The sequence below is a fragment of the Helianthus annuus genome, chromosome 15 (assembly GCF_002127325.2).
Source record: "Helianthus annuus cultivar XRQ/B chromosome 15, HanXRQr2.0-SUNRISE, whole genome shotgun sequence".
Taxonomy (NCBI): Eukaryota; Viridiplantae; Streptophyta; class Magnoliopsida; order Asterales; family Asteraceae; genus Helianthus; species Helianthus annuus.
The window spans coordinates 55,429,901-55,452,767 of NC_035447.2; the positions used below are offsets into that span (position 1 = coordinate 55,429,901).

Sequence of the window (22,867 nt, forward strand, 5' to 3'; positions counted from 1 at the left end):
TTTGAGTTTGAATATGCAATTTCCTCAAAAGCATCCACAGTCAAAGAAAGAGTGGTTCCTGCTCCAGCATCTTCGAGTTCATCACCATCAAAATCGATCCTTTTGATCACGTGGATGCTCACTCAACCATGGCTTCTTATTAGTCTAGAGGTGCAACACCTTGGTTGAGTTCAACAAATCATCCTAACCCGCATCGAATGCTTCAGAAACGTTTCTACACATATCTTCAAACTGAATGATATTAGGGCAAATAAGACATATATTTACAGAAACTGAGACTGTATTTCTCAATTTCATCAGTGATAATAGTGATTATTGTTAAAAAAATCAACAAATCAGATCAACTGATGGAGATTTGAGAAGATAAGAATTACAATCATAATAAACCCTAATTTCAATCTAGATGCTTACCATGTGTCGCGTTTGTAGTATTTCGAGAAGACCATGATGTGTGTAAAATGCAACATATAAATTACATCAAATGAGGCATAAAACTAACCCTTTTTAAGTATTAATGTTGGAAAAAGAGTGTTTTTGTCTTCCTTTTGTATTTTCAGGATTAAATGAGCTCAAATTAATAAAAGAAGCAAAAAGGCAGCTAAATCTAACATAAATACAAGAAAATGAACATAAGTGGATTGCCCGACCCCTCGACAGCATCTTCCCAAGCAAAACAGAGAAGGCAGAAGACTGAACACGCCCCGTGCTCAGCCAGCACGGGGCCGTGCCCAAGAAGCAGCAGAAAAGACAAACCTATAGAAGCTTCTATTGCCCACCACGGGGCCGTGCCCAGCAAACACGGGGGCGTGGCGAAAGTGCTGCAGGCGCATTAATTGTAATTGCGAATTACAATTAATGAAGAGAGAGACTGTCAGACAGGCACGGGGCCGTGCCCAGCGGACACGGGGCCGTGCCCAGGCTTTTGTTCAGCCTATATATAGGAGTGCTTGGCTTCATTGCAACTCATCCCTTGGCACACCACCTCTCTCACACTTCATCCACCACCCACCACCACCATAACACCATCATCCACCACTATCATCCATTGTCCATCATAGAGTGTGTGAGTCGTCTCGGGATCCAAGATTGATCGTAAGAGTTCTTGACAATCAAGGCCATGTTTGCCTAAGTCTCTTACATCACTTGGTGAAGACAAGTGTTTAGTATAATACTTTTTATTTTTAATCTTTTGCACTTTTTATTTGGTTTTGTATTAATGACTTTAATAACTAGTTGCTTATGTTGAAGGTGATTCTTTCTTATCGTTTGTCTGTGGTGTCTTGGCATTATTTTACTGTCTATATAAAATAAAAGATTTTCACCATTCATATCTCCACGGTCTATATGGAGGTATGTTGGCTACCTGGTCGGGGGTTAAGGGAACGGTTTGGTAAGGGTCTTGCCCTTGTTCAGCGTTTAGAGGTCCTGCAAGGGACCTAGGTTAAATTTAGTAGGATCTCCTTCAATGCCCATAGGTATTGGATGGCGGGGATCCAAACTCTTTGACCCCCTCATAAGTTAACTACTATTAATACTATAACCCGACTATTTAGGACTGTATCCCTGCTGACTCAGACTATTTAGTCGAGGGTAACGTTACCTCCAAAAGAGGGGCCTACCATAATTTGCATTAATAACTTAATCCATTATCTTTCAATAATCCGACCCTTTAGGATTGTATCCTTGCTGACTCAAACTACTGGGTTGAGGGTAACGTCGCCTTCAAAAGAGGGGCCTACTACAATAACTAAGATAATCTCTTAAACAAGTGCAAAAGTGCGAAAATAATCAAAGGTTATACTAATACACGAGTCGGATCCAAGTGATTCATCTTGTCTATATGTTTTTACTTTTATTTTTATTTTTCAGCATTTAGTTAGTTTTATTTTTCTTAGTTTAAAAATCTTTTCTAACATTTTGATTTGGTTAGACGTTGAGGATAAACCGGTATTAAAAGCTCTTGTGTCCTTGGACGACCTCGGTATCTTACCAACACTATACTACGTCCACGATGGGTGCACTTGCCCATATGTGTGTTTAGTGTTAGTGAATATCGTGTTTTATAAATTTAAAACTTGGCTAAAAGTGTAAAAAGGGCTTAAAATATACATCTAAAATATATTACACTACACACGCATCAACCACAAACAAAATTACACACAAATTGACCACTGACCAAGAAACTCGAGTGTTGAAGAAGAAAAGGTATGTGAAGCTGGTGACCGAGGAAATTGGGATGCAGAAGCTGCATTTAGCAACAGTGAGAAATTTAGGTATCGACTTCGAAGAAATTATAATCGCTATTATTAATTTTATCCGATTTCAAACAATAAAAAATATAATCATAAGAAACCCTAACTAAAATCTAGATGCTTACCAGATCTTGAATGAAGAACGCTTGAATGTAGGTTTGAGATCGCAATTGAAGAACGCGGTACCATCGATGTGTTTATTTCTGTGCATATATCAAATCTGCTACAAAAGGAAAGATGTATGGAGGTGAATATTTAGATGCAAGGGTTTATATTATATAAGACCACTGGGCAACTGCATTCTACCCACGTCCCAGTTTCATAGCAACCGTGCCTAGTGGAGAAGATGGGCCGCAAACCATGGGAGCGTACTCAACTGCCCTGAGCTGCCACCACATCAGTTATTTTTGGGAGTTTAAGTGGCTGAGATTTAATCTCATCCTAATCCAATGGTGGAGATTGAGTTAAGAGTTGGTTAGACTTAATGATATATATAGGGGAGGGTTTAAATGAGAACGCTAAATATTGTGAGAACCATGAGAACAAATGAAGAAACCGCGAGAACTTGGTCAAAAACAATTTAAATTCAAAATTTTTTTTCTACACTTATCATTATTATTCGAATACAATGTTAGAATTTTAATTTACACGTTTAAATTTACGTGAATTCGTAAATAAAGAAAATTTACACATGTGTAAGTTTTCCATTTACACATGTGTAAATCTGTTATATTTACACATGTGTAAAAAAACTAAAAAGAGTGATTTTGAAAGGAGAAATGAATTATTTTATGTTGTAAATTCTTTTTTTGATGTTGTATCTTAATTACAATGAGGTTTGTATTAAAAAAGTTGGTTTTGATTGGTTTTTTCATTCTTTCTCACGGTTCTCGCAATATTTAGCGTTCTCAAGATAACCCTCCCATATATATATATATATATATATATATATATAAAATTTTTCTAAATCATACAATGTTTTCACTAATTATTTCCAAACCGAGGGGGTTTTTAGGAATCCACAAAACCCAGTGGAGGAGCTAGCCCTTAAAATCAGGGGTATCCTAATTTTTTTTGTTACTGTGCAGTCATACAATAATAAAAAGAACGATAGTAAGTACAATAATAAAAAAAAATACCTAATAGATTTTTCCCTCCTCTTTTTTTTTCATAGTTTGAAATCGGCTTATGAATAATTTCAGGTTTCTGAGATGACAATAAAACTCACAAAAAAATCAAACGACAAACAGCATGACTGGATGGTGTGCGATTGTGCGAAGATCCATTCGGCTGTTCCAATCCAGGATGTGCGTGCGCTTGTTCAATAGTTCAGTCGTTCAACTTTTGTAGTTCTGTGCGTGCGACGTTTGGGAATCAAGATCCCTTCGACACTGTGCGACCTCTAGTGACGTTTGGGTTTTCATGCCCATAATCAATGGATGATTGAATTAATTTGGGCTTTATTATAATTTGGGCTTAATAATCATGAAACTTATTATTTGGGCTAAATTATTTAACAAGTTTTGCGCTAATGAATAATTTCAGGTTTCACATTTTTTGGATATCCTCATATATGTTTAAGGGTATCCTAATCTATAAAACCGGGAAAAAAAACACCGCGACTATAGGGTTGAGCCGTAGCCCGTGCTATGGCTGGGTTTTCATTAGTTCTGCCCCTGCAAAACCCCCTAGATCCGCCCATGGCTTTCAGTCGTTTAAGTTACTTGGGTTAATCATTAGCCATATTCAGGGGCGAAGGTTAGTTGGTGCCCGGGGGTGCAACCCCCCCCCCCACCCCCACCCCCCACCACCCCCCACACACACAATGTTTCTGTTAGAAATGTATAAGTTTTGATTTTTTCGTCCAAAATTTTTAAAATTATATAGGATCGACCCCCGATTATTTTTCCTAAATTGTATATCCTAAATATTTATATACTTTGTATATAAATAATGAGTAGTTTGGTAAATATATTTTAACTCTTATTTGTTTAACCCTAGATTACCCACCACACAATAAACTTAATCACAACTTAATACCAAATTATCAATCATCTTCTTCCCGTACTCCAGCCCGTAGCTTTCTGTGGCCATTCTTTTTCCAATTTCATCAAGATTTTTTCAGTAATAATTCTGGTTTTATTTGAAACTATTATTATTTGACCCGACTTGAATCGAATAGCCGACCTGACCCGACCCGAAACATAACGATAGAAAAAAGATTTTTGAGTCCCATCACTCTACGCCCCCTTTGAAACTTTTGGTCAAGCTCCGTCACTGTCCATATTAGGGTGTTAACTGACTAATGATTGTAGGAATCTTGCCCGAACCGACCCACTAAGATAAGTTGTCGAGCTTTAACGATGAGAGGTGACAATTAGGGTTTATATTAATATAAATAGTTATTGTATAGGTCTCTGAACTTTGTGCAACTTGATCATATACGTAAGGTGAGACCAAACCAAGGACGTGCTTCAGTTAAAAGAGCCAAACGTAGTCTGAAGTGCATAGTAAATAATACATACGTAATTTCTAAAAAGAAATAACAAAACTTGTAACACAAACATTCTAATTTACTCTTTAATAAACTAAAAAATTAACATATGAACCCAAATGTGTGACAAAAAATATGAACGTATCAAAATCAAAATCCAAAATATATAAATCTAATGTTTGATTGAATAAAAGAAATGCCAAAATGGAAGCCACCCTCTTGCATTCATGGAAGCAAAAATCTTCCAAAAGAAACAAATTATAAACAACCTTTGTTTCTCATGCAACCAACGTATCAAATTAGGTAAATTTGTAACCAATTTCTTCCGATCCATCTCTCGATTTCGATAAATTTCATTTGAATCCTTCAGTTAATCAGATTTGATTGTATCAATAACCAATTTGAATTGATGTTTCATGTGTAATTTGTTTGAATTATGATTGATCATTGTAGCCATAATTAGATTTATTGTTTTGGGTTATACATTTTTTTTATCATGAATCTAGGGTTGGTTTGAATGTATAATATTTGATTTTAATATTTTTTTATTGTTCTGAATGTTGATTTAGCAAAGAGGCATTTGATTTGAGAAGTGAAAGTTTTGGTTGATGATTGTGGCCTGCAGGCAGACCAATGAGTTCTGGTATGATCATACACCTTTTGTAGCTTTTTATATAGCTTATATGTATATTATATAGTTTATGTTATGTTATTAATTTGAATGCACATTGGTTTTTGGCTTCTAGGGTTTCTCATTACAGTCTAGTTGTTTATTGTTCATCAATTAATATCCTGTACCAATTGAGGGAGTGTTTTGATGTGGCTTTAACTGATTATTACAATTTGAAGTTGCATTTATTAGGATTGATTAGGTTCAAGCGTTTGTGTAGACAGATTATGGTTAGACTATATGTAATGGGTTAAGCAAGAACATCCAACACATCTTATCAATTTATGTTATGAAGTATGAACAATATGGTAATCAAGAGAGAACAAGAAATATAAGAAGAATAGAAAGAAGTCAAGAACATAGAGAAGAAAAAGCCAAAGCTCAAATGATTGATGGTTAATTTGTTAATTGGGTTCATTTTTACTTAAATGAACATTGTTACAAATTTAAACCTCAATACTAATAGACAATTACATTTAACCTCCTCTATCTATTGACACGTAACAATTTAACCCACGCCAAATCATTATGGGTAGGCGCCAAGGAGAAGGCGAGCCCATTCTCCTTTAGCAGAATAATGGGCGTGATGGGTTTGAAGCATGGACATGCACACACACACACTTCAATTTTTTTCTTTTATTTAATTTACATGTGAAACCCTTACACATTTTTAGAGCATTTTCAATGGAGATGAGGTGGAGTTATCCGAAATCAAGGACCAACCTCACAAAACCAATGTCCCCATTGGAGGGGTGTGTCCGGATCCAATGAAGATGAGGTGGAGTTGTTCGCAATCAATGACCAACCTCACAAACCAATGTACCCATCGGAGGGGTGTGTCCGGATTGGGTCCATATTGAAGGACCTCAATGGACGATGATGGTGGAGGCTACATACACACAAAAACCATTTTTTATATAAAAGTGGAGTATGAGTTGAAGGTTTAGGGTTAGAGAAAAAATGAAGGTTCTTGAGGTTGGTTTAAAATCTGACATAGCATGCTGAGGTGTTAATTTTTGTTGGTCTGAAATTTAAGGCATCCACAACAGCAAGTCCGTTGGTTGTGGTTTGTTCTTCGGATGGCCAAACAAACAAACCACTTTGTTGTTTTGTGGCGATGGCTAGGCGGTCCAGATGGATGTTGGTCCGCTCCAGCGGACTCGTCCAGTGGGTTGTGGTGGGACCCATGTGATGGGGATTTTAATTAATAAAAAATGTTTTCTTGTTAGTTTTCTTAAGAAAAAAGATTTCTTATATTTTTATAATATAAAAAATTATACCAAATAAAATTAAACATAAAATTTATCAAACAAATTTATTAAAATTAAAAATATTACACTAGCCACATAATTAAACCTAAACAAACCATGTAATTAAAACTAAACATACCAGATAATTAAACCTAAAGAAAGCGAGATAATTATACCTAAGCACACCAGATAATTAAACCTAAAGACGAGATAATTAAACCTCATCATCAACCCTTGAACTGTCGGAGACGGTATCCGGAGGGGGAGTGGGTTGCATACGGAGATGGTTTTTTGAAATTATTATAAAATAAAAATACTAGTTAACGAAATAAAAGATAAATAATAAATGAATTATATTGTTATGAATTTTATTTTTATTAATATTACTTAATTATAAATAATATATGTAAAAAGGTTTAATAGACTATATAGATTAAGTAATAAATTAAAAAAAAAGTTTATAAAAAGTTAAATAAAAGGAAAAGTAGGTAACGACTAACGAGGTGGATAATGAGGTGAAGGTTTGGAATGATTTATTGTTGTGGGAAATAGTGGAGTTTGAAATAGTGGTGGTTTAGAATAATGTAGCATGGTGACTAGAGAGTCTGAATTTTAAACGAGGTTTATTGTTGTGGATACTCTTAGACCATCGGAGGTGCTCTTAACGAGAGCCCTGCCTATGTAGCAGTGATGTGCCAATGATATTCTTACTAATTACTATTCAATGTCAAAATAACTAATTTTGAAAAGGGGTAACTTTAACCAAGTTTCCATTTTTTTCTACTAAAGTCACTCAATCTTTTTTTGTCTTTCTAAAGTCACTCAAGTATTATATCTTGTTCCAATCTTGCGTAATTTGTAGGTTACCAACATGTCAGGTCACATATTTTTTATGCTTACGTGGATCATATATATAGTGACATGGTTTTTTAAACCTATTTTTAATTCATCGAAACCCAAACGATTGGTAGATTTCAACTGTTATTATTAAGAATCCATTTTATATTAATCAAATTCCTAAACCTATTTCTTGATTTTATTCATCAGATTCTCAATCCATTTCTTGATTTTATTTATCAGATCCTCAATCCATTTTGACTTCATTATTATATATTATATATATATATATATATATATATATAGAGAAAGTATAATGTACTTCAAGGCTTAACCTACATTAACATACATGACAAAAAAATGTAACGTGCGTTATTATCATAGAACGTGCGTGATTATAGTCCCATGCGTGATTATGTGGTCCCATGCGTGATTATGTGGTCCCATGTGTGATTATGTGGTCCCATGCGTGATTATACACCTGATCCAACGGTTACCATTGTCTCCTACGTGATGTATGATAAGGCTTTTTGTATGTTAACCTTACTCTATATATATATATATATATATATATATATATTAATAGTAACTTTCCATGAATAGTAACTATTGGTACTTTATTATTAGTTTTTTTTAAAGTATATGTAATATAATTTATATATTTCTTTTGTATTTTTATATTATTATATAATATAATACGAGAATGTTATCAAACATAAATAAGGCAGTTATTTTACCGAAGTAATAATATAATTACAATGATATTGTTACCATATCGTACCGAACATCGATACTGTTACCCATACTCGTTTTCATGGTTTTCGATTTTTATAATATTTCATTTATGCAACTCTATCACCAACGATAAGTGAATATTGGTACAAGTACTGTAAGGATATAAACCGATCAATACCGTTCGATCGTCGGTGCGGTAACCGCGTTTGTGTTTATTGTCGATGTAAAACAAACGTTGATTTCTATACCGAGTACATGTATTTTACATGTAGTGTAACAAATCGAACCAATACCCACCAAATGCTAGCGGTAACGTACCGCCGCAACGCGCGGACAAATACTCTAGTTTGTTCTTATTAAGAACCCAATTGTTATTCGATAAAATCCCAAAATCCAATTCTTGATTTTATTCATCAAAACCCTTACCCTTTTTTTAATCATTTGCAAATCATTCGAAACAATTACAGGGTAGGAAGTTTTCAAACAGGTTTTTTTTTTTTTTTTTTTTTTTGTGAAAGGTGTGAATTATTTGCTAATGTCGGGAGGTCTGGCATATCTTGTTTTAACCGGGTCCGCGTTAGAGAGTCCTCTCGCACAATAGATCCCACATTTAAACCACTCAATGAGAAACCCCTATCACCCAGACTTGAACTTGAGACATGGAGGAGAAAACTCACCCGAGCCCATTATAGGTGAAACTTAAACACCCATGGCCACCACTAGAGCACTAGTGATGATTCGAACAGGTGGCTAATACAAAGAAAAACAAATGGATATTTTTGGGGAATAGAATATATGGAGCAGGTGGTTAATAAAAAAAAAGTTGATCTACTGGGCTTTTTAGGGTTTGAAATTTGTTTTCATCATATAAATAATTTTCAAATAAGCATTAAGAAAATTAAAAAAAAACAAGTGAGAAAAATAGTAACTTGGTGACCTAGTAATTATACACTATTAGAACACTAAACTAAAGTTTAATTACTTTAAAGTTAAAATTTGAATGACTTAATTAGAACAATATGAAAAGTTGGTTACATTTCTCTTTTGAGAAAAGTAGGTTAGGAGACAGACTTTTGATGATTCAATTCTGATTGAAAATGATCACTAAAGAATATGTCATGAGTTTTCCAAACAGGATAGAAAGAGTAGGGTATTTAATATGTACTCACTTCGTCTTGAACAATGACTAGGGAATTCTTAGTGTCATTATGGGTTGTTTTATTAGAGCAAGTGTAGAAATCCGTAACATATGTAACACCCGTTGCTCAAAGCGGATAACTTTTTGTTAAAAAATAAAGATGATGCAAAAGTTGTTCAGACCAAAATGATTCCTGTTCAGTTGCATCAAGGGAGATAGATAGTTCTATATCAATATATTGTATTCTTTCTAGAGGCATATTGGTCCAAATATCATAGGAGATAGTTCTATATCTATATATTTTGTTCTTTCTTTCTAAATTATATATTTTTGTTGATTAATTCCATGCATGCAGGTAAGAAAAAATTAAAAGATCTACTGCAGCAAAGTGATAATCGTACTTGTGCTGATTGTGGTGCGCACGACCCTAAATGGGCGTAAGTTTAGTTTAACCAACACCATTTACCAGTTTTTCTCCTAACATCTTCATGTGTCTTCACATTGATTTTATATGCCGATTAAGGCTTGTGTCTATTAGTTGTTTTGACTTCTTAACTTGTTAATAATAGAGCTGTAAACGTTCACCGAATAGTTCGAGGGGAAGTTCGCTTACGTTCGTTAGTTTAATTAATGAACGAACATGAACAAAAAGTTCCGTTCAATTAGTTAAACGAACCAACACAAATAGATGTCCCGTTCGTTCAATTGCGTTCGTGAACGTTCGGTAATGTGTTCATGAACATTCGTTCATGTTCGTTTGTTTATGTTATTATCTAAACTTTTTATATTTTTTAATTCTTATTTATCTCATTACTCAAACAAATAAATAGGAAACCTGATCTCCACCTTGTGCATGCACCGTTCCACTTTCCTTCTCATTATTCACTTTGAAAAATACTATCGACTTTCGTTCAACAATTAGGGCTTCAAGGTCTAGCATCGTTCTTACCATCCACCTCTAGCCACCACCGTCTTCGCCGATTTTATCTGTGTTCATGAACCGTTCGCGAAAACATTACTTTACTTAATGAACAAACATGAACATAAAATCTCGTTCGGCTAGTGAACATTAACTATTCGGGAACACATTATATCCTTAACGAACGAACACTAACAAGGCCTTATTCGTGTTCGTTCGGTTCCCCTTAAATATATGGGTTATTAGATTTTAATAATCCCAAGTTTCGCCAGTTGGCCGATAATAATCCCAACTTTAAAAATTACCTCCAACAATCCCAACTTGTAAAAGTTTGGCCGCCATTGATCCTTTTCAAACATATAAGAATTTCGTCTCCTCAATAAGATTCAATTACACCTAGAGACTCCTTTATTAATTTAAGTGCACCTATGTTAGAAAAGGATCAATGACGACCAAATTTTTACAAGTTGGGATTATTGGAAGGAATTTTTAAAGTTTGGATTATTATTGGCCAACTGGTGAAACTTAGGATTATTAAAATCCAATAACCCTAAGGTAGCGTTCGTTTCATGGAATGGAATGGAATTAGGAAGTTTTTCTTTGTAAAATTGATCTTGGTTGGGGGAGGGAGGAATTTGAAATCCTTCACTCTAATGAAATTTGTGACTATTTCAACATTCCTTAGAAATCCTTCACTCTAATGAAGGAATGGAATGGAATGTTGAAATAGTCACAAATTTCATTGATTAAAGAAATTCATTGGATTTCAAATTCCTCCCTCCCCAAACCAAGATCAATTTTACAAAGAAAAGCTTCCCAATTCCATTCCATTCCATGAAACGAACGCTACCTAAATATATTTCACAAAAACTTATGGGATTCAGGGTAACTTGTAAAATTTACACGTAAAATGTAAAAGACGACGGGATAAGAATGGTCTACATAGAAAGAGTTCATTTCGCTCCTTTTTGCCTTTATTATTCTTGATTACAGGCAAATGCTTTTTCATTGATATTGTTCAACAAAATGTAACATTTTGTATTTTACATATCTCAGGTCACCCACCATTGGAGTGTTTATATGCTTGAAATGCTGTGGTGGGCACAGACTTCTTGGTCCAAATATTTCAAAGGTACCTTCAACATTATCCTAGGCGATTGTATTTCTTTTTTTCTGTTTTTTTTTTGGGATGTTTCGTGTATTTTGTTATTGTGATAATGTATTATGATGGCACCCGACTATTTTAAGTTTTTTCATCAAGGTCACCCAAACGATTAAAACTATTATACAGGTCACGCAAGTATTTATCCAATTTCGCAGTCCCATCTTTGAATATGCAGTATTTTTTTTTTTCTCACTGCAACTCCGTTAAAAAAAGTTAACGGAGTTAAGTTTGTTTTTTTGAATTTCAAACTGATGTTTTAGGATTTTTGATCAGAACGAGTATACGAGTTGATTGATATAAAACTTACCTCGAAACAGTGCTCTAAATGACTTGATTTTTGTTAATTGAAAGTTTAAACACCCAAATTAAAGCAACGTTTTCGTCGTTTGGAGCACCTTTCCGAGGTAAGTTTTATATCAGTCGACTCGTATCCTCGTTCTGATTAAAAGCCCTAAACCATCAGTTTGAAATTAAAAAAAAAAATTAACTCCGTTAACATTTTTTAACGGAGGTGCAGCGAGAAAAAAATACTTAAAAGGTGAGACTGCTGGTGGTAATATTCAAAGGTGGAACTGCCAGTGGCCAACCACCTCTAAGTGGGATTATTAAAATCTAATTTTTCTCAATATTTTGACGGTTCAATAATTTTATAAAGGAATATTGGATGTTAATAATCTCAACTATTCGTCGTTGGCCGTCAACAGTCTCAACTTTAAAAATAACCACTGACAGTCCTAACTTTTAACATATTGGCCTCCAATGGACCCTGACTAACATAACCCTTATGTCGTTAGTCTCCGGTCACCGGAAAAACGCTTTTTGGCCGGAAAACTCATTTTTGGCTGAAAAACTCAACATTTTCGTCCCGAACTCTTTGTAACCTTATTATGGACCTTTGGGAACCTTTTTCTAGTAAAAGCCCCAATTATTAAAGTCGCCGGAAAACTCCTTTTTCGCAGGAAACTTCTTTTTCGCCAGAAAACTCAACTTTTTGGCCGGAAAACTCAACATTTTCTTCCAAACCTTTTTGTAACCCTAGATCGAACCTTTAGAAACCTTTTTCTGGATAAAAATAGTTTTCCGGCGACCGGAGACTAACGGCGTTAGGGTTCTTTTAGTCAGAGTCCATTGGTGGCCAATATGTCAATAGTTAGTTATTTTTTAAGTTGAGACTGTTGGCAACCAACGACGAATAGTTGGGATTATTAAAATCCAGTATTCCTTTTATAAATTACAGAATAGAAAATGTAGCCAAATATGTTCTTGTTTTTTCATATTTTTGCTGGATTTGGTATAAACAAAACTAAATACATATTTGGGTAGTTTTAAATTTTAATAATCGGGGTTTTAATCATTTCATTATTTTCAGAAATAGAAAAGTTACAATATATAGTTAGTGAACTTATACAGTGGCTGATGGATCATTTCATGATCTGGATAGGTTTTATCAGTGACAATTGATGAGTGGACCGATGAAGAAATCGATGCCATGATCGAAGTTGGAGGAAATAGTTCTGCAAATGCAATATATGAAGCCCATGTTCCCGACGGAGTTAAGCCTGGGCCAGATGCTAGCAGTGAGCAACGTAACAAGTATATCAGGTGAAATTTGATTGAATATCCAAACAAACTGAACATAGCATGTTCGTGTTCGTTTATTTAACTTTAACCACGAACATGAACATATGATCGAACACATTCTTTTGTTCATGTTCGTTCATTAAGAAAATGGGCATGTTCATGATTGTTTATGATCGTTCGTTTGAAACCTAAAGGAATAGTTAAGGAACGTAAACGAACATAAACAAACAAGCTTAAACGAACATAATATAACAAACCCAAATGAACATAATTGAACAAACATAAACAAACACAAATGACCAAACATAAACGGACATAAAGTAGTTTTTTTATATAAATTATTGGTTAAATATGACAAGTTCGTTAGAAAGCTCCTTTTTATTACTAGAAAGCGAGTTATATCTATAGAAGTAGTTAGAAAACTCTTTTTATGTTTATATTTATATAAATATAACTACTTATGTATTTATTAAAATATAAACGAACAAATATAAACGAACGTATATAAACGAACATAAATTCATGAACATAAACGGAAGTTCAACAAACAACACGTGTATTCATGTTCGTTCGTTTAATTAAACGAACAGAAAATTGTGTTCATGTTTGTTTGTTTATTAAATTAAATAAACGAATTTTCCGCCGAACAATTCATGAACGTTCAGTTCGCTTATGGGCCTAGATGCTTATACAAACTTAGAATTAATCCTGCTAAAGTTTTACTTGTCATTTACCTTTTAGGTCCAAGTATGAGCATCAAGAGTTCTTAAAACCAGGTTTAAAGATCTCAAATAGGAGCGTGCCCCAACCGAGTCCACCCAAAGAGAATAGTTTTCATGCTCCAAGTTCAAGTTCAAATCCAACGCCAAAACCTGTTAGTGCACAATACTCGATCCGTTAAAGTTCATCATAGGTGGTTTCAAGTTTCAACCAATCATTTTTGTCAGCTGAATTTTGAAAATGATCACAGGAATGCTTGGATGGAGCTATTGGACACTTGAAGATCACAGTTCTTCAAGGCGCAAATCTAGCTGTCCGCGATATGCTTTCAAGTGATCCTTATGTTGTTCTTCAACTAGGAGAGCAGGTCTGTGTTTTTTTTACATTTAATTTTCATCACCATGTATACCCCCGGCCAGAGCCGTCCTAAGGATTTAAGTGCCTCGGCCGAGTCGAAAATAGGCCCTTTGGCTTAACGAATTATGTAAACTTTTTTTTTTTTTGAATGGGTCGGTCGCTGTTGGAATAAGCAACGACCACAAAAGCAACGTGGAGTTCTTTTCTTGGTTTTTAGTTAACTTTTTACTTTTGATTATTAATTTTCTTGGTTTTTAGTCAACTTTTTACTTTTGATTATTAATTAGATTAGATATGGATCAAAGTAAGATTATTTGGGCCCAATAAATTATTAGATTAATTTTTTATAGAGGGTCTAATAAATTTCCCGGTTTCACGTTTAAAAAAAATATATAAAAAATTTTAGACTCCCCGGAATTTCCGGGCCTCGGCCGGGGGTGCGGCTCGGCCACCCCAAGCCGGCCCTGCCCCCGGCTTCCATGTATGTTAGCCCATGTGAGCTAGCAGCATGTAGTTTCTTGACCCGGATATAATTCTATATATATAATTGTGATGCTTGTTTGTTTCTTGTGTTTCTTTTTGGCTGCAATTGGCTCTTACATTCATCAGAAGGCCCAAACTACCATCATGAGGAGCAACTTGAATCCAATCTGGAATGAAGACCTAATGCTCGCCGTCCCTGAGGACTATGGGCCCGTTAAATTGGTAACCCGATGCTCTTCTCACTTTCTTTATCGATTATATTTTCTAAGAATATTAAGAGGTGGCAAAACGGGCATTCTAGGCCATTTTTGTAGTACAGGCTCGGTTAGGTTGAGTTGACCTGAAAACACTTTTTTGTCTAAGGTTTTAAAATATTTACCATGTATATCATCGTTACTATAATAATCCAAAAATTTTAGCAAAATTCTTCTAGGAGGTTCTATGCATAAAAATGTAGACCCTACCTGTTTGAGATAAAACACAACTTAAATCGTCTGATTCATAAGTAAACAGGTCAAAACTGCCACCTCTAGTTACTAGAGATTAAACTTACAGTTTGATCAGAATCAAAACAATGTTGCATTGTTGGTGCAGCAAGTGTTTGATTACGATAGATTCTCGGCTGATGATATAATGGGGGAAGCAGAAATCGACATTGCGCCAATGCTGACATCAGCAATGGCATACGGAGACGCTTCAATGTTTGGGGACATGCAGATAGGTAAGTGGCTGAAATCACACGACAACGCACTGCTAGAAGACAGCACTGTAAATATAGTTGACGGGAAGGTAAAACAAGAGGTTTCACTTCAACTGCAGAATGTAGAATCCGGGATGATATATCTTGAAATAGAGTGGATACCCCCTTAACGGTAAGTACTACTACGCGTGTCTGTATGTGTGTTGTGTGTGTATAGCTCATTCGTTATTTCATTCATATATTTTATATCTAAAATAAATGTTCTTGGTTGCATAAATAACCAAAAAGAATGACTTTGTACACCCGTTAATCGTTATTTATGGCATTCTTTTATTCAAGTATTTGGATACTTAATCTGACGATTCATATTCGACTATTTTGCACTTGTTTAGGTACGTGTAGATGTATCCATGTCAAATAAATCATTATATAACACATATATATTATTATAACTTAGGCTAAATTACAGATCGGGCTCGATATTTGTTCTTGGTCTTCTTGTTCTTCATCATTGTTGATGACGCATGTCTAGACCGGGCTCGATATTTGGGCTTTATATACTTAAATGAGATCTGGCTTATTGGGTCTAATACTCTAATCTAAGCCCACATGCTCTCATAAGTTTAAGCTGAAGTATGGGTATCATTGAGTGCTTTTTGGGGGTTAATGTTTCAGCTCTTAATGGGTTCTTAACTGTTCAGATATCTTACTGGTTCAACACTTAATGGTTCAAACTGCTAGTTTCGTGAGTAGATGTCTGAATGGTTAAGCATTATACTGAGTTTAAATGATTAAGACCTCTTATTTGAATTGTTCAGACATTTGTCTATGAGTGGTTAAGCGTTATATTGGCTCTTAATGGTTCAGACCTCTTATTTAACACTTACTCATTTAGAAGTTGCCAAACAACCCCTAAATGAAGATATAATTGGCTGATTTTAGGGGTCAATGCAACAAACTCCAATAAAATAAACAACCGTTTTCACTCTTTCCCCTTCACTTTCTCTGAGTTTCTTTTGTGAGACCATAACAATTTCCTTGGTAATACCCTAATTACCAAGGTGTTTTTTTAGAACGACAGATAATTTGTGTCAAGGTCGTATAGAGATCAACTGAAAATGGTAAGAGCCAACTCTAGAACCCAAATTCTTGGATTCCGATTTTGACTTTGATGTTTTTACTTATTTTCTCATGTCTATTTGACTCGGCTTTTAATCAAAAACATTTGTGAACCGCGAAGTCACATGTTTACTTATATTTCTAATATAATCTTGTTATGTCAATTTTTCGAGCTATAAGAAATTCATCAACACATACAGTGGTCAAATATAAAGCAATCATTGCCACAAGAATTCTACAGGGAGCTTGAAATTCGAAAGTAGCCGACAAAGTATTAGATGGAGTTGTTCTTAAAGAACATATTTAAAGTAACATAAATAATATATTGTAAAGACACAATTATAAATATTTTATATATGAATAATATATTCTTTGGACTTATTTGGAATGTTACAAGTCAAAGTAAAAAACTTGGCATACTCATGATTGGTTTTCTGACTTTAGAGTTCACATTAATAACAAATATTTTTTAAACAAATAAAAGAAAATAGCTCAACTTCAAAACCGTTTAATCAAATATGCCGATTGCCGACCCACCAAACCGTTTAACCCATCTATTGCAACCCACCAACCCGGCTAACACATTTACAACTAGATTACTACCTATCAACCCGTCAACCCATTTGACATGTTTAGCTAAATGGGTTAGACGAATCATGTTTAGGTTACACAACTTTAATTGTGTTCATGTTAGGCTTGATATTTTTGACACATTGTATATATAGGTATATGTATAACTTGTATTCTTGACTTTCAAGATTGACTTCATATGGTTGAAACTTTGAATTAAAACTATTGGTTACATACATAACGCCATAATGCATTCAAGTTGTTATAACTTATAAGTCTAGTTGAAACAAGAAAGTTTTGCTATGAGCCGGAAGTAGAGGGTGGTAAATGGCCTTTTGACTATTCAACAATCTAAATTTTCTACAAATATGAGCATTTAACGTTATACACTTTACCCTCTCAACTTGTTACAAAATTGACAAATGATACATAGTGTGTAATAAAATCAAATGTGTAATTATAAAACTATAAATGATAAGATTATCTATATTGCTTTAAGGCTAACGCATGTGGGTTTGAAAAACGTGATTTCGAAAGAAAGTTGCTTTGCACATCACTTCAAGTTGAAATGGTCAGAAAATGAAGCTTTGAACGACTCTTGGCCTTTTCTTCTTTTATTCTTCGTTTTTCATGCATAACTAGTAAAGGTGCTTTTATACCCTCCTTTTTTAATGTTCAAAGTCTTTGAATTATTTTTTTAGTTTCTCATGCATGCCATTATAGTTCTTTAATATACAAACCAAAACTATGTTGAGAAGACGAGAACAATGCGAGGTGGGTGGGGGGGGGGGTGTGGGGGAGGGGGGTTTATCAAAGAGGAGATCGGTAGGTCATCTGTAATATGCTAATGTCTAGCTGATGTGGAAAGGAAAGTTAAGGGCGTGAAACAGTGTCGCTTAGGGCATGAAAAAAGACTTTAGGGGGTGGCGTGAGGTAGATGACGAGTGTGAGAGAGGGAAGGGGTGGTGGGCCCAATGGAAACAACCAATGAGATTTTTATTCATTTCTTTTAAATTCATATCATTTTAAATAATATTTTAATGAGTGGTGGGTAATGAAACTTGTGAAACTATTATACACTCAAGGTGAATTTGGTTTTTTTGTTAATTTTTTTTCATTTAAATAATATTTTAATGGGTGATGAGTAGTGAAAACTTGTGAAACCATTGCACGCTCAATGTGAAACGAGCGAGTAAGAGCTCGTGACTACATAGTGACGTGACACTCACTTTTTGACATTGCATTGAAAACAGATTAAACCATGATAAATAGCCTTAGTATCTTCCGAAGTACAGACTCTAATTGTTTTTGGTTTACCCACTAACCCACTTCAACATCAACTTACCAAACATGTTATAATTAATAGTAAATTACAAAAATTGTCCTTTATGTTTACATTTGATTGAAAACTATGTCCTTTATCTTTAAAAAAATATAAAAAAACGTCCTTGATGATTGCAAACCTTTGCATGTTATGTCCTTTAGTCATGAAAGCTAACTGAGTTATGGTTAAAGGACATAATGTGGAAGGGTTTGCAAACATGGAGTACGTTTTTTTTTTTACTTTTTAAAGATAAAAGACATAATTTGCAATCTGTTATCAACATAAACGACGAATTTTGTAATTTACTCTAATCAATTTACATTTTGCAGAAAAAAAATTGCTTTGGAACACATTTCTGAGTGCTCCTATACCGTACTTCATCGCATTATTGTTCTTATCAATTATTATGTTAGTCTAAAGTTCAAAACAAGCATCGTCAATGGGCCAAGGCCCATGATTAGTCTATAAACTCTCTCTGGCTAATAGGCTCACCTAGGCCTTTCAGCTAGAAATCAACCCTATGGGCTACCATCCGTTTTAGCATTAACCATCTTCAGTTCTTCACATGTCACTTGTTAGTTACCTAAGAAAAAACTCAGAATTGGTTATTATTTTTTTTTTTACCTCGGGTAGTAATTGAATCCGACTCTACCGGTAAGGTATGAATAAGGGATAAATTTTGAGCTCAATACCTCTACTCGAAACCATACCCAATCTATACTTGAAAATACCCAAAACCGGTTATACCCTATACCCGATAACGGTTTCTTTTAATACCCGAATTTTTAAAATACCCATATTATAAAGCAATAATTTGTACTCGAGTGAATTTATGTTATCGTAATTTATTTTAATCATTTTTACTAATTACAAACCAAATATATTTTTAAACAATTTACTTTTGTGTAAAATAAGAAAAAAACTTATTTTTTATAAATGTGTATTAATAGCTGGTGATACCCGAACCTGTTCATACCCTACCCCGAGTACATTGGGTATATTACCCTGTTTCTCGCAATACCCAATTTTCCAATATCATACTAGGACACCGAGTATTGAAAAAGCCCGATTAGTGCACCTCTACTCGTCAGTGATGGTTTGTATTCTTGTTTGATCATAAACTAATTTATATTTTTCTAATATCGTATTTGTTTATAGATTTTTAATATCATACCTTATACATGCTACTATGTTCACAATTGATTTTGAGCCAGATAGTTAAAGCCATGAGCTGACTTGAATTTTATTCTAATCTAGTTTGAGCTTTATTCAACTTAATAAAAAGTTTTTGAACTAAACCGAACTGAGCCAAGTTGGCTGGTTTAGTTTTGACTTTTGAGCCCAAAAAGAATTGAAGTTGGCTCAGTTAAGCTCAATCATTTAATAGCTAAGTATACATGTATTTATTTATGCTTAGAGTTGTGCTCGTGTGATGTCGCGGAACGCAACAATTCGGTTGGTGATTTTAATGGTGTGTATAGGGTGTTTTGATTCGGTTTTGAGCCATAACCAAAACTAAAATTTTCAATTCAGTTTAGTTTCGACCTGGCCTATGAACCAAGAAAAAATTAAAATTAAACAGCCAAATGGTCCATCGACGAAGCTAAACAAAACCGCCAATGTAAATTGTTGAGTTACTATTATCTATTTATAAGAGTTTTCTCTGTCAATGTTTTTTCAAGCAAACGATGTGAGACAATATGTGTTTGAGAGTTACAACTCTATAAACTTTAATATACATTAAGTAGGAGAAAAAAGTAATTTTACTCTCATTTTAAGATTCTAAACTCCCTTAAATATCTTAAAAACGTGGTAACATACTAACTTTACATTTTGGTCCCATAATTTGTATTGTAAGATAGTATAGATAGTAAAAATTATAGGTGATAAATAGTAGTTTCATATTGTTTTTATTCAATTTTTTATGTTTTATTATTATCAATTATCTATATATTAAATTTCATGGGACATTTATCTATTTATCTATATATTAAATTTCATGGGACATGAATAGTAACAAATTTTCATGTTATTTTATTTATTTTACTATTATATTATATTAAACATCTTTTATTTTTCTTTTATAGCTTTTAAAGCACGATGTTCGGTAAAATTTCGAATATGTCGTTGTAACGTACTTATTTTATCTGCATCTTGATATAAATTTTACTCAAAACTGAGTTGTGAATAGCAATGTACAAGTGAGCAAAACAACGTTATGTCATCAAAGTTGCCTCAACTGTCATGTATTAGTTTTTTTATATAAAGTAACGTTGTTTAGCATTTTAGTTATTTTAATAATATGATATAATGCTTTGTAAAACTTTAAATTTACCGATGCGAAGTTCTTACTCTTATCGATGTTTCGATCAAAGTTTTATTTGTCAAATATAATCAATCTTTTTGTTATCTACCGTAAGGAACCGTACGCATATAACATAGGTACCGGTACCGCCATTTGTTTGTTTTCGCTTATTTTATTGACATAAAACAAGTGTTGATATCTTCCTGGACATATGTCTTTCGATTATCGAGTGTCGGTATCATACATATACTATAATGAACCGAACTGATACCGACCGAATATCCGATGCAACGCGAGGAAATATCCACTAGTTATTATTTAATTATGAGCATATTTTATTTTTCTACTTAGAACTTTTAAAATAGGATATTATATAAAATTATGAATATTTCATTGCAATGTGTCTGTTTTTATCTAAGTCTCCATATGAATCTTTCTTAAAATCGAGTAGGGAATAGTAATATATAGATAATCAAAGGAGAGACATACATGTTCTCAAAACTACCTCACATTTAGTTCTTTTTTTATAACCTGGCGCGCTTTACAATTTTATGATTCTAATAATACAATATATGTTTTATAATGTTTCAACTATACCGTTATGACGTGCTTATTTTATCTACGTTTCAATAAAATTTGTTCAAAATCGAAAGGGTCAAATGCAATTGATATTTTTGTTCTTAACAGTTACGAACCGAAGTGATACTGTCCGAATTACTTTGGCAGCGATACCAGTACGAAGTTGTATTTACAATAGAGTATCTTTTCTATATCATAAGCTATAGTGAGTGTTGGTAATGTACCGGTGCATGATGAACCAGACTCATACAATCCCGACAATATTGATACTACGTCGATTCCGACCGAACAACACAGGTACTAGTATTGGCATTTGGCGCTATCAGAGTTGTTACCGATATCCGTTTTATGATTTTGAACTGATGTAAAACACGTGTCGATATACATATCACGAGTTAATCTTTGAGTTTATCTTTCAGTTATTATACCAAATAGCGTGTCATACCAATACCATAATAGCCAAACCGATACAACCCGAATTTCTACCACAACACGCGAACGAGTTCCCTTGGCTTTCTTTTATATTTGGTGGATGTCAACATCTAAAAGATTCCTTTGCTGTACTATATACCTAACAAACAAACTGCCCCCTTTAAAGAAAAAAACTCAACTTTCTCATGCTCTAAAGCAAACTCCTTCACTCTTATCATCTATTTTTCTATATTTTAATTTTCTTTAATTACTTTATGCAACTTCCCGTTAAAAGCAAAACGACGGTTCAATATTTGTTGAGTTAGGATTTATTGGGAGATGTTATTTCAACTCTCACTTGGTATAGAGTGAGGTATTGATTGACAATGATATGAGATCCAGGAAAGTCTAGGTTCGATTCTTGAGCCAAACGAGTTTTACCGGTAATTTTACTGCTATGCCTATGGGTGGGTGGGTTACCGAGTTTTCCACAGAATTGGTGATGGACTCGGGTTACTCTTAGAGTACTCCGTTTGGTCTAGTGGATACCCCAAAAATACTCGGGATTGATTCTGTTAGACCATAAAAAAAAATGATTTTTTGCTCTCTTTTCCGTAGTCAGCCATAAGTTTTAATGTTTAATTGTTTATTCTTTACATAAAAATAAAAAAATGTCATTTTTTAATAAAATATGTATTTAAAAAAATTAATAGAAATTTTGTTTTTGTGACAATACTAACTTTTTTCAAATTATACAAAAGATTATTTTCTAAGAAAATCAAAATATATTAATTATTATTATTACTATATGATAAAATGAAAACTGAATGAACAGTATTTCATTCCGTGATTTTAGTGATTTTTTTAATTCTTTATTTATTATGTAATTTTTTTATATTGAGCAATACCTTATATTCATTTATTAGACTATATGAGATATGGGACGAGGGTTGGGGCGTGGTTTGGGTACAAATGCCCAAGTCACCACCCCGGGTGGGTTTGAGTTTCGGCGTGGCCCCTTGGGCGGGAGTTTCAGCCCGGGCGTTGGGCATGCCTAGCGGTCCTCCGTGGCCGGCTCTCATTGGCTGGGTTGGCTAGGCCATATCGGCTAGGTTTAAATTTTAAAAAATAACCGTTTGGCTTTTTCACTCAGTGATTTTAGTGATTTTTTAATTCTTCATTTATTATGTGATTTTTTTTTTGGGATTTTTACATATTTCCCCCTCCTAAGAGGGCTTATTACATATTTCCCCAAATA

The 22,867-nt window shown here is 34.0% G+C and overlaps 1 protein-coding gene across 1 annotated transcript; it reads left to right on the forward strand.

The window, feature by feature from the left end:
- Nucleotides 1–8,947: 8,947 nt before the first annotated feature.
- On the forward strand, nt 8,948–15,630 carry LOC110865857 (ADP-ribosylation factor GTPase-activating protein AGD12). The gene is made up of 8 exons (XM_035984328.1): nt 8,948–8,984; nt 9,732–9,813; nt 11,352–11,427; nt 12,902–13,062; nt 13,783–13,915; nt 14,012–14,128; nt 14,728–14,823; nt 15,196–15,630. Exons 1-8 carry the CDS (start codon nt 8,948–8,950, stop codon nt 15,469–15,471), a joined length of 978 nt encoding a protein of 325 aa, XP_035840221.1. The 3' UTR covers nt 15,472–15,630.
- The last annotated feature ends 7,237 nt before the right edge of the window (nt 15,631–22,867 follow it).